This window comes from Ursus americanus, chromosome 27, assembly GCF_024610735.1.
Source record: "Ursus americanus isolate L20-20 chromosome 27, mUrsAme1.1.p, whole genome shotgun sequence".
Taxonomy (NCBI): Eukaryota; Metazoa; Chordata; class Mammalia; order Carnivora; family Ursidae; genus Ursus; species Ursus americanus.
In genome coordinates, this window is record NC_142153.1 from 19,161,778 (window position 1) to 19,175,689 (window position 13,912).

Here is a 13,912-nt window from a genome sequence, read left to right on the forward strand (position 1 = left end):
AAAATTACAATTTCAAACACACAAGAAAAAAGAAATAAATGAAGATTTTGGTGATAATATGCTAAGTTTCATTAAGCACTAAAACAATGCTAGTAGGGATGTCCTAGAGACACAACCAGAAAGTGCAATCTGGACGGCGGGGTTTCCTGTTGGACTTTAAGGAACATCCAACAGGGTGATCACGTCCACGGAAGGCATGAGTGACAAGCAATTAAATCCATGTGTTTTTCAGGTGCAGGCTAAACAACACTGAATACATTCCCTCCTCCAGGGTTTTGCTCAGTTCTGCCAACCTAAAGGTTCATGAGTTAGGTGAAAACACACAGCTGCTCAATGGCTGAATACATCAGTGAAGGAAAATTTGCAGTTCTACCTGGTCATTTCACCTGTATTTAAGTCCAAGTAACTGAAACCTAAATTCTGAGACTTGTCACCTCTGCGGTGAGTGCCTAAATGCGTAATTCGTCGCTTGGAGTGTCCCCGGGTATTAGATTCCTGCCAACCCCTCTCTGTACCTAACACCTGAGCCCGCCCAGTGACCCCACGGCCTGGACGAACAAGCTCACTCACTTCAGGTCTGCTCTCCTCAGAAGGCAAAGATGGGTCGGGGTCGCCATGTTATACCGCCGTGTTTTTGAGACTCTCGTGAGTCCGGTCCGTTTCGTGGACATTTGACACGGGATAGCCTGAGTGCACACATCGCCCTGGGCCGACTGGGGACATTGCACAGGTGGCACCAGGCCCAGAGTGGAGCGGGACCTCCCGCCCCAGTGTAGCCCGCGGGCGGGAATGGAGGAGGTTCTGGGGTGGGCGCGGACGTCCACCGGGCACGACCCGGGGAAAAGTTCTTGCGCCCCACCCACCAGGGCGGGGCTCAGGCTCGGCCCAACCACTGCCCACGGGGAGGGGGGAGGCCCTACCAATATCGCAGTCCTAACGCGAGGGCCGATTTATATCCTGGGGTTCCCCACTCCCTCGTGGAAGGTTCCCTCTTCCTGCCGCAACACCGAAAAACCCCGTCCTATCCTTCCTGCCCCGTCTCCTCCGTCCCCCCTCCCCCGTCTCGCTTGGTGCGGTCCCGTGTCGCTGGTCACGCGGCGGGCGGGGCGCGGCCTGCTCCGAGCCCAGGTGGTGTGTCTCGCAGCCTTTGCCCACGTCCTTTGGAGCGGAGTTGTGGCTGGGACGATGCTGGGCTGGAGTCGCATAACCTTACTCCTCCTAACCGTGGCTGTAACCTGTACCCTGGCGCAGCAGGCGCCGCCGGTGAGTGAGCTCTAGGGGACCGCGCCGAGAGGGGCGTGCAGCGCCGAGGCGGCGCAGGTGCGAGTGTGGCCGGGCGGGTGGGGCGTGAGGAACAGCTGGTGCCGGGCAGCATCTTTCCGGGGGTCGGTGGTATACTGTGCGGGGGTGCGGGTGCAGTGCGGGCTGCTGAGCCCTGTCCCGGCTTGATTCCGTACAAGCTGGGACAAGAAAGGCTTTCTGGGAAATCCTAATCTGTACAATTCTGGTTGTGATTTGCACACCCCCAGTTTGGGTGATTGCGCTTGTTCTACCAGTTCCAGGCTCGCGCATCCTGACCTGGTAAGAGAAAAAGTGCCAGTCGACCTGTGTACCTAACTCAGTTAAGCGACGGACTGCCTGATGACTTTGGCATTCTCTGCCAGGTGACGAGGCGCTGAAGGAGAAGTTGCAGCCTAGGCTTCTGAGGCCCCTGGGAAAGGCCGAGGCGTCCCCAGTCAGGGCAGTGGGAGCAGCCCCGACAGGCCCCGGTGTGGCTGCTGTGGCCTTAACCCCCGAGTCATGGGATCGCCTGTCCCGTGCTCTTTGCTCAAAAGGAAGTCACAGGAACCCAGACTTGGTAACTGCAAGAGACAGGGGACCGGCCAGAGAAGGAAGTAGGTTCAGTGGGGAAATGTCTAGCCAGAGGTTACACTATTTTTTACTGAAGCATGCCTAAACTCAGGCCTCTTGACACCTAGTCTAGTTCTCTTTCATGATTCTGTTCTTTAAAAGCAATTAAGACTCCATTTTTCTTTGCCAACAGATCAGATATATAGGAATTTGCGTGCATCTGACCTCAGGTTAGATGAAGGTGGTCTTGAATAGCTTGGGTAGGATATTGATAGTGGGAGCAAAATATGCATTCTCTTCTCTTTTTTATTTTTCTAAGGAGAAATGATCTAAGAATGAAATCATGATGGGACGTTATTCTAAAACTGATGGAATATTAAGCAAGTAAAAGCGGAATAAAATAGCATGTATAGTGATTTCATTAACAGAAAAATACACAGTGTATACATGTGGACAAGGATTGGAAGGGTATAAGAAACAGAAGGGGAAATGAACCATGAGAGACTATGGACTCTGGGAAACAAACTGAGGGCTTCAGAGGGGAGGGAGGTGGGGGAATGGGATAGGCTGGTGATGGGTATTAAGGAGGGCATGTATTGCATGGTGCCCTGGGTGTTATACGCAAGTAATGAATCATGGAACTTTACATCAAAAACTAGGGATGTACTGTATGGTGACTAACATAATATAATAAAAAAATATTATTAAAAAAATAAAATTAGTTTGCTTTAGTGTGTGTAGGGAATTAATATGCTGTAAAGTGGTTGCAATTATGGGAATTTTAAAAGAATTTAACACTTTGATACCATAAGTGCCCTGCAGCGAAAGGCCACCAGAAAACACACTTGTAGTTGGACAAATTGAGTTTATTACTCTTTGCAGTGAGAAAGAATGTACACCATGGGCAGTTGTGGGGTCCTCTCAATAAAAGGGCGTTTGGCAAAACCTATTGCATAATTTGGACTGTGGTTGTGTGATTTGGGGGTAGGTCCAAGGAATAGGGGGTTTGCTCTACATTGGATCCTTTTAGAAGGTGAAGCAATTCTATGATTGGGTAAAGAAGAATCATTCATTTAGCAAGAGAAGAGGCTGTTTGGCATTTTGTGGGTTGCACAATACCCTTGTTTTTGTCTGTGCTTAAACAGAATCTTGAAGTGGCCTTGCTTTGTTTCATTTTATCATGTCTCAAAGTAACCTTAACTGAGGTAGGTATTCTGTGAGATTGATTATATCCAGCATGGGAACAGAAGTGGCTTGGATGTGAGTGTCATACCAGTTTGTAATAATACTGTGGTCTAATTATGAACCTCTAAGCAGTTTCAGATGTCAGGGGATGCTTTTTTTTTTCCCCTCAATACTTTATTTTTTCAAGCAAGAGTTTCTAAAAAAGCTATCTTTAGAACAAGAAGATAATAGTTCTTATCTAGAATAGTGATTGTCAAAATCTAGTCTAGCCACTGGTGTCAGTTTGGGAAGCTGTTTTCACAAGTCTTTAATGAAATGAGAGAAATGAGGACATAAAACCAAAATTATTTATTTGGAATGTTATCTGTTATTCTGATTTGATGGCTTTTCAGTTTTTGTTGTTAAATCCACATACACCCCTTCTGGCCTGGCCAATATTATTATTATTATTATTTTTAAAGATTTATTTTATTTATTTGACAGAGAGACAGCCAGCAAGAGAGGGAACAGAAGCAGGGGGAGTGGGAGAGGAAGAAGCAGGCTCCCAGCAGAAGAGCCTGATGTGTGGCTCGATCCCAGAACTCCGGGATCACGCCCTGAGCCAAAGGCAGACGCTTAACGGCTGAGCCACCCAGGCGCCCCCTGGCCAATATTATTATTATTATTATTATTATTATTATTATTTTTTAAAGAGATGAACTTTATTTTTATTATTTTTTAAATAATAATATTTTTTTATTATGTTAGTCACCATACAGTACATCCCTAGTTTTTGATGTAAAGTTCCATGATTCATTACTTGCGTATAACACCCAGTGCACCGTGCAATACGTGCCCTCCTTACTACCCATCACATTATTGTACTGCATCTGCTTTCCCCCAGTACTCCAAAGGAAGGAACACACAGATATAATCTGTTCACTCAGTCAGCAAATATTTCAGGCCTACTGTGTGCCACATTATGTTCCAGATGCTGTTAATGACTTAGTGATAGATGTAAAGGTCCCAGCCCTCATGGAAGATTTATTTCCATTTCTTTCACCTAAGTATTCCTAGTTTAATAGAGTGCCATCCCATCAAAGATCAGAAAACTAACTTTGCTTGCCCATTTGAGTTTGTTATATATGCAAGAAATGTGCCTTACTCAGTAGGTATATGTTTGCTCTGTTGTACGCAGAGAACATTTTAAGAAACAAATCTTATTTAGAAAGTAGTTGTTGGTGAATTGAAGAATTCAAATTGCCTTGCTAGAATTGTTAAAGTGTTCTTTTATATACGTGGGGTTTTGTTTTTTAACATCTCCACATGGGAGAATAAAAATTTGGGTTTCCTTGTTCTGGGCCTCTCTTAATATTTTATTAATCTGGAAAATGCTGGCTGAAAAGGACCTTTGGAACCTCACAGAAATATACTGGCCCCATTCCCTGACAAAAGTAAGCAGTTTTTCACTTTGAATCATATGATAAGCCGTGCGTATCCACATAGTGACAAAAGATATTTCCAAACTACTTTTGATAAATGTGAAGAGTGAGGACTGGCTTTAAATTACAAACAAAAATCAATTGATTTAGAACGTCTGTGCGTTTTGTGTTTGAGGCTTTTCAGAATATAGCATATTTTAAGGTCTTCCTGAATCATTCTTAATTACTGATTATATTAAAGACCTACTGAAAGGCGGTGCTGGCAGGAGTGGCACAAGAAATATCTGAAGAGGAAGATGAAGACAGTGTCATCCAAGGCTCTGTGGACCTTGTTAAGGATTTTCACTTTAAAAAGATCAGTCTGGATTGGAAGGGAGCAAGGGTGGTTATGAGGAGACTAGCCTAGGGGAGAAAACAAGGTGCAGGGTGATGAACAGGAGGATGGCGCAGTGAAAAGGAAGAGAAGTGGATGATTCTAGAGGAAAGGAGGAGGTAGAACGAGCAGAAGGAAGGATTGGGTGAGTGCTCAGTTGGCAGAATGGTGGCATCACTGCCTGGGAACATAAGAAGGGAAAAGCTAGGGGTGGAAGAATGAAGATCGTTTTTATTCTGGTTATGTTGAATTTGCAGTGGCAACAGGATATCCAGGAGGCCTTTGGGACTGGAGCTCAGAAGAGGGAGATGGGAGTCACAGGCATCCTACTTGAAGCCATTGGAGCCAGTGAACATTGAGCAGATAGATGACATAGAAAGAGAAGAGGACAAGGCAAACATTAGGGCACCCGCACTTGTGTGTGTCAGGTAGAGAAGAAACGGCAAAGTTTAAAGCAGCAGCCAGAGTGGGACAGTGAGTGTTGCAGAAGCAAAGAGGAGAGAGTGGGGCAGGTTCTCCCTGTGTTGGATGCCTTTGGGATGTCAGATGTCTATTATACTTGGTAGTTGGAGGTCATTAGTCACCTTGGCCTGAGCAGTGTTGGGAGCAAAAAATAAGTTGCTGTAGGCTGAGGAGTGATGAGAAGGAAAGGAAGCAGAGTGGGAGAGATGACTGTTTTCAGTAATAAATCTGAGCAGATTCTGAAAATGTATGAAAATGAAACATAATGGCTCAGTAATTAATTGCTGAATCAAACTTATTTTTATGCATCAGCTTCTCATATGAGTAATAATACTGTTGACATTTAGCTACTAGATCAGCTTTTAGCAATGATTTTTACAAAGTTTCTGAAAACCACATACACCCCTTCTGGCCTGGCCATTATTATTATTATTATTATTATTATTATTATTATTATTATTATTTTAAAGATTTATTTGACAGAGAGAGAGAGGGAACACAAGCAGGGGGAGTGGGAGAGGAAGAAGCAGGCTTCCAGTGGAGGAGCCTGACGTGGGGCTCGATCCCACAACTCCAGGATCACACCCTGAGCCGAAGGCAGAAGCTTAACGTCTGAGCCACCCAGGCGCCCCCTGGCCAATATTATTGTACTGCATCTGCTTTCCCCTAGTACTCCAAAGGAAGGAACACACAGATATAATCTGTTCACTCAGTCAGCAAATATTGCAGGCCTACTGTGTGCCACATTATGTTCCAGATGCTGGTGATGAGTTAGTGATAGATGTAAAGGTCCCAGCCCTCATGAAAGATTTATTTCCATTTCTTTCACCTAAGTATTCCTAGTTTAATAGAGTGCCATCCCATCAAAGGTCAGAAAACAAACTTTGCTTGCCCATTTGAGTTTGTTATATATGCAAGAAATGTGCCTTACTCGGTAGGTACATGTTTGCTCTGTTGTACGCAGAGAACATTTTAAGAAACAAATCTTATTTAGAAAGTAGTTGTTGGTGAATTGAAGAATTAAAATTGCCTTGCTAGAATTGTTCGACTTCTTTTGTGATGGTATGAATACTGGTGTGGGCTATATAATTTCTTCGAATTACCTTTCATTGCCTTTGTCTGACTGGGAAGAAGACAAGGACGTGAGGGCTTTCTGAACTTTTTTGTACAGTCTTAGAAGCATACATTTCAAGGAAGTTCTCACTAACTTTGCAGGACGCAAATATTTTGAGGAGTTGGTTAAGTTATGTCATTTCTTTTAGGCATGGATCATTTGAGTTGCTAATGGAAGAATTTTCACTTCCTGTGTTATTTTCCTAAATAAAGTGTGTCCAGTAGCTCTGCAGTTTTTCTTAATGGGGAGGAAATAAGACTGCTTAATTTCTAAGAGGTCCAAGTTCCTATCAAATGACTAGAATAATTAGAGAATTCGTTGACCCAGAAAGTGCTTACACAACACTGTACAGAGATTTTCACCACTTCTTCTGGTCCTAGGAAGCAAAAATGAGAGAGTGAAAGAGATTGAGAGTCAAAGTTGGTCGTGCTTTCTCCCCCTGAGATAAAGCGGCACAATATGCCAAGCCAACTGTATAAACCTCTACCCACCACCTATTTATAATCTTTACCTATCATCTATTTAAATTTTTACCTGTCTTGATAAGGTTGTCTGTTATTAAAATTGTGTATAGTTAAATTTGGAGATAGTAAGAAACTTTAAATAACAAATGACCTTGTTGTAATTCCATTTCAAATCACTGCATAGGTTTTGAAGCTGTCTTTCCTCGTAGAAGAGTCCCTTGAAGGTGAGAATGCAGCCGTCTCCACTCCACCCCCAAATCTAACCTTGCTGTTTAAAATGACTCTGGTGTTAATACCTTCTGAGCACCTGAAATACCCTGGTCTTAAACTGCTGCCTTTCAAAATTTCAGTCACATTTGCCCTTTCCTCTTTCAGCTGGAGTCTCTGCAGATGGTCGTGTCTGCACATGGTGTTTGTTTACTGCGGCCAGGATTATCAGAGCACGATCTAATAAGCCTCCAACTCCCACATACGTGGTGGCGTGGCGAGGCTGCTCTCTTCTGGGGCAGGTTGACTTCTCCCCTAAGACTTGACAGAGCACTTTTAGCGTCTCTCGCATTGTCTCTTAAGAAATATGCGTTGGGGCACCTGGGTGGCACAGCGGTTAAGCGTCTGCCTTCGGCTCAGGGCGTGATTCCGGCGTTATGGGATCGAGCCCCACATCAGGCTCTTCCTCTATGAGCCTGCTTCTTCCTCTCCCACTCCCCCTGCTTGTGTTCCCTCTCTCGCTGGCTGTCTCTGTCGAATAAATAAATAAAATCTTAAAAAAAAAAAAAAAAGAAATATGTGTTGTCGTTTGATGTTTATATTGGCTGTTGCACCCAGACCCTGCAGATAGAATTATTAGGGACCAATGAGCGTTATTGAATTGCACTACTTGCTGAGTTGATTCTAGTGATCATCAAAAGCCCTGAAGGAAATGCAGAGTGTTCCCTATTAGGGATTAAATTGAGGCATTGGTTTTATTGCTGTCTCTGTGGGAAACCATGTGAGAGAGAACCGGGGAAGGAAGCTGGACTGGGGCTTTGGAGACTGGTTCTTTCCCCAGCTGTGTAACCTTCAGTCAGTGATGGAGGTGGGGCTTGCATCCTAAACATGAACCTGAAGTTCCTGATAACCTGAAATTCCGTAAAAGGGCATAAGGTGGATTTTTATGAATTAAATCACATTCTAAACCAAGCAAAAGTTCTGATATTTAGAAGAATCTTATGGTGGATTAAAAGTTGCATTTCTGAAGTTAATAACTGCTCTTATTAAACAATGTCTGTGGAAAATTCATAGTTGCAACTTAAGACTTTCTTGAGTGCTACTTTTTAGTGTCTAACTTTGCTTAACAAGGACAGGTGAGCTTAGAATACTGCGCCCTCCATTGCAGTTACATGTTGTTGTCATTTTTTTTTTAAAGATTTTGTTTATTTGAGAGAGAGAGAGAGTGAGCTTGCAAGAGTGAGGGAGGGGCAGAGGGAGAGGAGGGAATCTCAAGCAGACTCCCTGCTGAACACCGAGCCCAATGTGGGGCTCCATCCCATGTCCCTGAGACGATGACCTCAGCTGAAACCAAGAGTCAGGCTATTAACTGAGTGAACCACCCAGGCACCCCTTGTTGTTATTTTAATTCCAGCTACCTGACATTCAGTGTAATATTAATTTCAGGGGTACAGTATAGGGATTCAATACTTCCATATATCACCCAGTGCCCTCCTTAATCCGCGCCCTCCCCTCTGATAACCATCAGTTTGTTCTCTATAATTAAGAGTCTGTTTCTTGATTTCACTCTCTCTCTTTCCCCCTATGCTCTTGTTTTGTTTCTTAAATTCTACATATGAGTGAAATCATATGGTATTTGTCTTTCTCTGACTTACCTCGCTTAGCATAATAACTCCATGTGGTTGCAAATGGCAAGATTTTGTTTCCCTTGCCTCAGGAGACATATGTAGAAAAAAGTTGCTTCAGCCAATGTCAAAGAAGTTAATGCCTGTGTTCTCTTCTAGGATTTTTACAGTTTCATATCTCAAGTTTAGGTCTTTAATCCATCTTAAATTTATTTTTGTGTGTGGTATAAGAAAGTGGTCCAGTTTCATTCTTTTGCACGTTGCTGTCCAGTTTTCCCAACACCGTATGTTAAAAAGATTGTGCTTTTTTTCCCATTGGATATTCTTTCCTGCTTTATCAAAATTGAATTGACCATACAGTTGTGTGTTTAATTTTGGGTTTTCTATTCTTTTCCATTGATCAATGTATGTTTTTTTGTGTCGGTATCATACTGTTTTGATTACTATAGCTTTGTAATATAACTCTAGCTCTGCTTTTCTTTTTCATGATTGCTTTAGCTATTCAGGGTTTTTTTGTGATTCCATACAAATTTTAGAACTCTTTGTTCTAGATCTGTGAAAAATGCTATTGGTATTTTGCTAGGGATTGCATTAAATGTATGAATTGCTTTGGGTAGTATAGTCATTTTAATAGCATTTCTTCTTCCAATCCATGAGGATGGAACGCCTTTCCATTTCTTTGTGTCATCTTCAGTTTCTTTCATTGGTGTTTTATGGTTTTCAGAGTACAGGCCTTTTCCCTCTTTAGTTAGGGGTATCCCTAGATATCTTATTATTTTGGGTGCAGTATAAATGGGATTTTTTTCTTTTCTTTTTTTTTTTTTTAAAGATTTTATTTATTTATTCGACAGAGATAGAGACAGCCAGCGAGAGAGGGAACACAAGCAGGGGGAGTGGGAGAGGAAGAAGCAGGCTCATAGCAGAGGAGCCTGATGTGGGGCTCGATCCCATAACGCCAGGATCACGCCCTGAGCCGAAGGCAGACGCTTAACCGCTGTGCCACCCAGGTGCCCCGGGATTTTTTTCTTAATTTCTCTTTCTGCTGCTTCATTATTGGTGTATACAAATACAACAGATTTCCGTAGATTGATTTTGTATCCTGCCACTGAATTCGTTATCAGTTCTAGCAGTTTTTTGCTGGAATCTTTTGAGTTTCTTATATATAGTATATCATCTGAAAGTTTTTCTTTTTCCTTACCAATTTGGTTGTCTTTTATTTTACTTTTTGTTGTCTGACATTTATGGCTAGAACTTCCAGCACTATGTTGAATAAACGTGGTGAGAGTGGGCATCCTTGTCTCATTCCTGACCTTGGGGGGGGGGGAAACTCTTGGTTTTTGCCCTTTTAGGGATGATGCTAGCTGTGGGTTTTTCATAGATGGACTTTATTATGCTAAAGTACGTTCACTCTGAACCTACTTTGTTGGGGGTTTTTATCATGAATGGATGTTGTACTTTGTCATAGCCTTTTGTGTGTGTGTGTCTGTTGAAAAGATCATATGGCTCTTATCCTTTCTCTTATTGATGTGATGTATCATGTTGATTGATTTGTGAATATTGAACCACCCCTGCAACCCAGGAATAAATCCTACTTGATCGTGGTGATTTCTTTTTTTAATAAATCATTGGATCTAGTATTTTGTTGAAGATTTTTGGCGTCTGTATTCATTGCGAATATTGGCCTGGAGTTCCCTTTTTTTGTGGTGGTTTATCTGGTTTTGATATCAGGGTAATGCTGGCCTCATAGAATGAATTTGGAAGTTTTCCTTCCTCTTTTACTTTTTAGAATAGTTTGAGAATAGGTAGTAATGCTTCTTTTAATGTTTGGTAGAATTCCCTGTGAAGCCATCTGGTCCTGGATTTTTGTTGGTTTTTTTTTTTTTTTTTTTAATTACTGACTCAGTTTCTTTGCTGGTTATCATCAGGCTGTTCAAATTTTGTATTTCCTCCTGCTTCAGTTTTGATAGTTCATATGTTTCTAGGCATGTATCCATTTCTTCTAGGTTATCCAATTTGTTGACATATAGTTTTTCATAATATTCTTCTATAATTGTTTGTATTTCTGTGGTGTTGGTTGTTATTTCTCCCATCTCATTTGTGATTTTATTTATCTGAGTTCTTTCTCTTTTTTTTCTTGATAAGTCTGGTAAGAGGTTTATCAATTTTATTGATTTTTTTTTCAAAGAACCAGCTCCTGATTTCATTGATATGTTGGGTTTTTGTTTGTTTTTAGTTTTTATATCATTTATTTATGCCCTAATCTTAATATGATTCCTTCCTTCTGCTGGTTTTAGGTTTTGTTTGTTGGTCTTTTTCTAGCTCCTTCAGGTGTAAGGTTAGGTTGTTAGGTTATTTACTTGAGATTTTTTCTTGCTTCTTGAGGTAGGCCTGCATTGCTAGAAACTTCCCTCTTAGAACTGCTTTTGCTGCATTCCAAAGGTTTTGGACCATTTTGTTTTCCTTTTTGTTTGTTTCTGTGTACTTTTTTATTTCCTCTTTTATTTCGTGGTTGACCCATTCATTTTTTAGTAGCATGATATTCAACCTCTATGTATTTGTGCTCTTTGCAGATTTTTCTTGTAATTGACTGCATACAAAACTGCATATGGGGGCGCCTGGGTGGCACAGCGGTTAGGCGTCTGCCTTCGGCTCAGGGCGTGATCCCGGCGTTATGGGATCGAGCCCCACATCAGGCTCCTCCGCTGGGAGCCTGCTTCTTCCTCTCCCAGTCCCCCTGCCTGTGTTCCCTCTCTCACTGGCTGTCTCTATCTCTGTCGAATAAATAAATAAAATCTTAAAAAAACAAACTGTATATGGCATTATCACTAGGCAGGAGACTGAACACACACAATCTCTTTCTCCTTCTCTCTGTTTCACACATACACACCACCTCCAAGGGTTTCCTCTAAAGAAACTGAAAAAGTCATCTAGGAAGAACAAGGACCGTTTGTAGGGGTGTTCATGCTTTCCATCAGTGGCTGGCACACCTCAGTCAACAGGCCCAATACAGCCTGCCACCCATTTTTCTAAGACCTGCAAGTGAAGAATGGTGTTGACATTTTTTAAAAGTTGGGAGGGAAAAATCAAGAGAAGATCAGTATATCGTGACATGTAAAAATTATACGGAATTCACATGTCAGTGCCCATTAGCAGATTTGTATTGGCACATTGCCACCCTTGTGTATTTGCTTACTGTCTGTGGCTGCCTCGCGTTGCAACAGTTGTTGAGCAGAGCCTGTGTGCAGGGCGCTTGTGGCTTTTCACTGCTGCTTGGGACACTTCGAGTGATGGTTATGCAATTTTAACTCAACTGCATTTTCAGTGCCACATGTATCAACGTACCGTGTTATTTCAGTCTTTAAAAAAAAAAAGTTATCAGTGCAGACTTTTGTGTCGAAACACAAAAAGTGAATTTCAGATGTGCTCTCGAGGCTAAGTGGAGTAAGGATTATCTTGGCAGTTAATGAGGTGATAAGGCCCATCAGGCCTTGTGCTGGAGGAAGGCAGTACGTATCAACATAGCACGGTTATGCAGCCGTCACCGTATTCCCGACTTGCAGGAAGAAATGATCAGAAAAATAAGACAACTTAAAACAGAGTATCCTATTGCAGAATTTATTTCCAAATTTTTTTTTTAAAGATTTTATTTATTTTTTTGACAGAGACAGCCAGTGAGAGAGGGAACACAGCAGGGGGAGTGGGAGAGGAAGAAGCAGGCTCATAGCGGAGGAGCCTGATGTGGGGCTAGATCCCTGAATGCCAGGATCACGCCCTGAGCCGAAGGCAGACGCTTTAAGGACTGCGCTACCCAGGCGCCCCTATTTCCAAATTTTAAAAAGCAAACTGAGGTTGCAGCCAAAATAAGTCTTCAGGTAACTCGTCGTTAGCAAGGAAAACCATTCCGCCATGGTGAGTTAATGAAATCCTAGTTGATTGCAGCAGTAGAAGAAATGTGTCCTGAGAAAATTTGTTGTGCACGGTTAGCCTTTGGGTGAGAACAACTACCTGGGACTTTAGTAGACACAGGCATATCAACTGAAGAGCAAGGCAAATCGATTCCCAGTTATTGATACTGAAGTTATTGATACTGATCAGTGATTGCTATTAAAGCATCAGTGTCAGGTCTGAGACTGAAAACGTAGTCTCTGTGAATAGTCTGCGTGAAACGGTTACGGACAAGGATGCTTTCAGAGAACTTGACAACTTGGTAGTTCAGTAAGACCTGAAGTGGAATCTGCTATTTTGTCTAACAATTAACAGGGGGAAAAATATGTGTGGAGCAGGCAAGAGCTTAGTTGGACAAATGTACAACTAATGCAAGCCATTTCAAGCTTGTGGTCATTTATTACAGTTCTGGTTGGCAGGTACTTTGTGGAGACTATTTGACTCTATCATGTGTTAATGAACTAGTAATATCAGTCATGAACTTCTTTTCCTATTGTAGACTTAACCATTATAATTTCTGTGGATTTTTATAAGAAAGAGATGCTGAATATCCAGACTTCTGTATTACTCAGCACTTAGGTTAGCAACAGTCAAGTTTTCCTGTGGTTCTAAACTCAGGGGCTGAAATTTTTCCAAACAAGAACCACCCTCAAACACCATTATTGAACACTGAATGGCTTTGGAGATTAGCTGTTGCTATCTTGATGCTGAATTATCACATTGATACTGTATATTATGTAATATATTATATTCTAATATTTTAGAAATAGAGTTTAAATTCTAATGATTGAATTAGCTTCTGATAATTTGATGCTTGGTGCTGTTTCTTAGCGAATTCAATCTAAAATTACAAGACAAAACAGCACTTATATGAGGAACTTATACTGTAGTAAAGTTATTTAGATAATCTTTGGATCATAGGTAAGGTCAAGTTACATTATACACTTCTTTACTGTGAAAAGTTAATACGTTATGGAATGAATAAGTCACAGGGGTGAAAGGTACAGCATAGAGAGTATAGTTAGTGGTATTATAAAAGCATTGTATGGTGACAGATGGTAGCTGTGGTGACCACAGCGTAACATACAGAGTTGGTGAAATCACTATGTTGTATACCTGAAACGAATGTAACATTGCGTGTCAACTGTACTTCAATTAAAAAAAAAGGTTAAAACAAGATGTTAGATCTCTATTCCCACATGTATTTGCTGCAGAAGTATTTTCTGAGCTCAAACTATAGTTCTAGTAGTTTCCTTCCCTATTCC

At 41.8% G+C, this 13,912-nt stretch overlaps 2 protein-coding genes across 4 annotated transcripts in view; one reads left to right on the forward strand and one right to left on the reverse strand.

The window, feature by feature from the left end:
- Positions 1-850, reverse strand: part of LOC123780432 (uncharacterized) — a 76,968-nt gene extending 76,118 nt beyond the window's left edge. For all 3 annotated transcript variants that reach the window (XR_006776410.2, XR_006776409.2, XM_087856446.1), the window contains exon 1: positions 571-850. The gene's annotated coding sequence lies outside the window, so the exon portion shown is untranslated. The remainder of the gene's footprint in view (positions 1-570) is intronic.
- Positions 851-993: 143 nt separating this feature from the next.
- The window catches only part of ASAH1 (N-acylsphingosine amidohydrolase 1), a 38,458-nt gene continuing 25,539 nt past the window's right edge, over positions 994-13,912 (forward strand). The window contains exon 1 of the mRNA XM_045779366.2: positions 994-1,263. Coding sequence (XP_045635322.1) covers positions 1,186-1,263 — 78 coding nt within the window. The 5' untranslated portion in view covers positions 994-1,185. The remainder of the gene's footprint in view (positions 1,264-13,912) is intronic.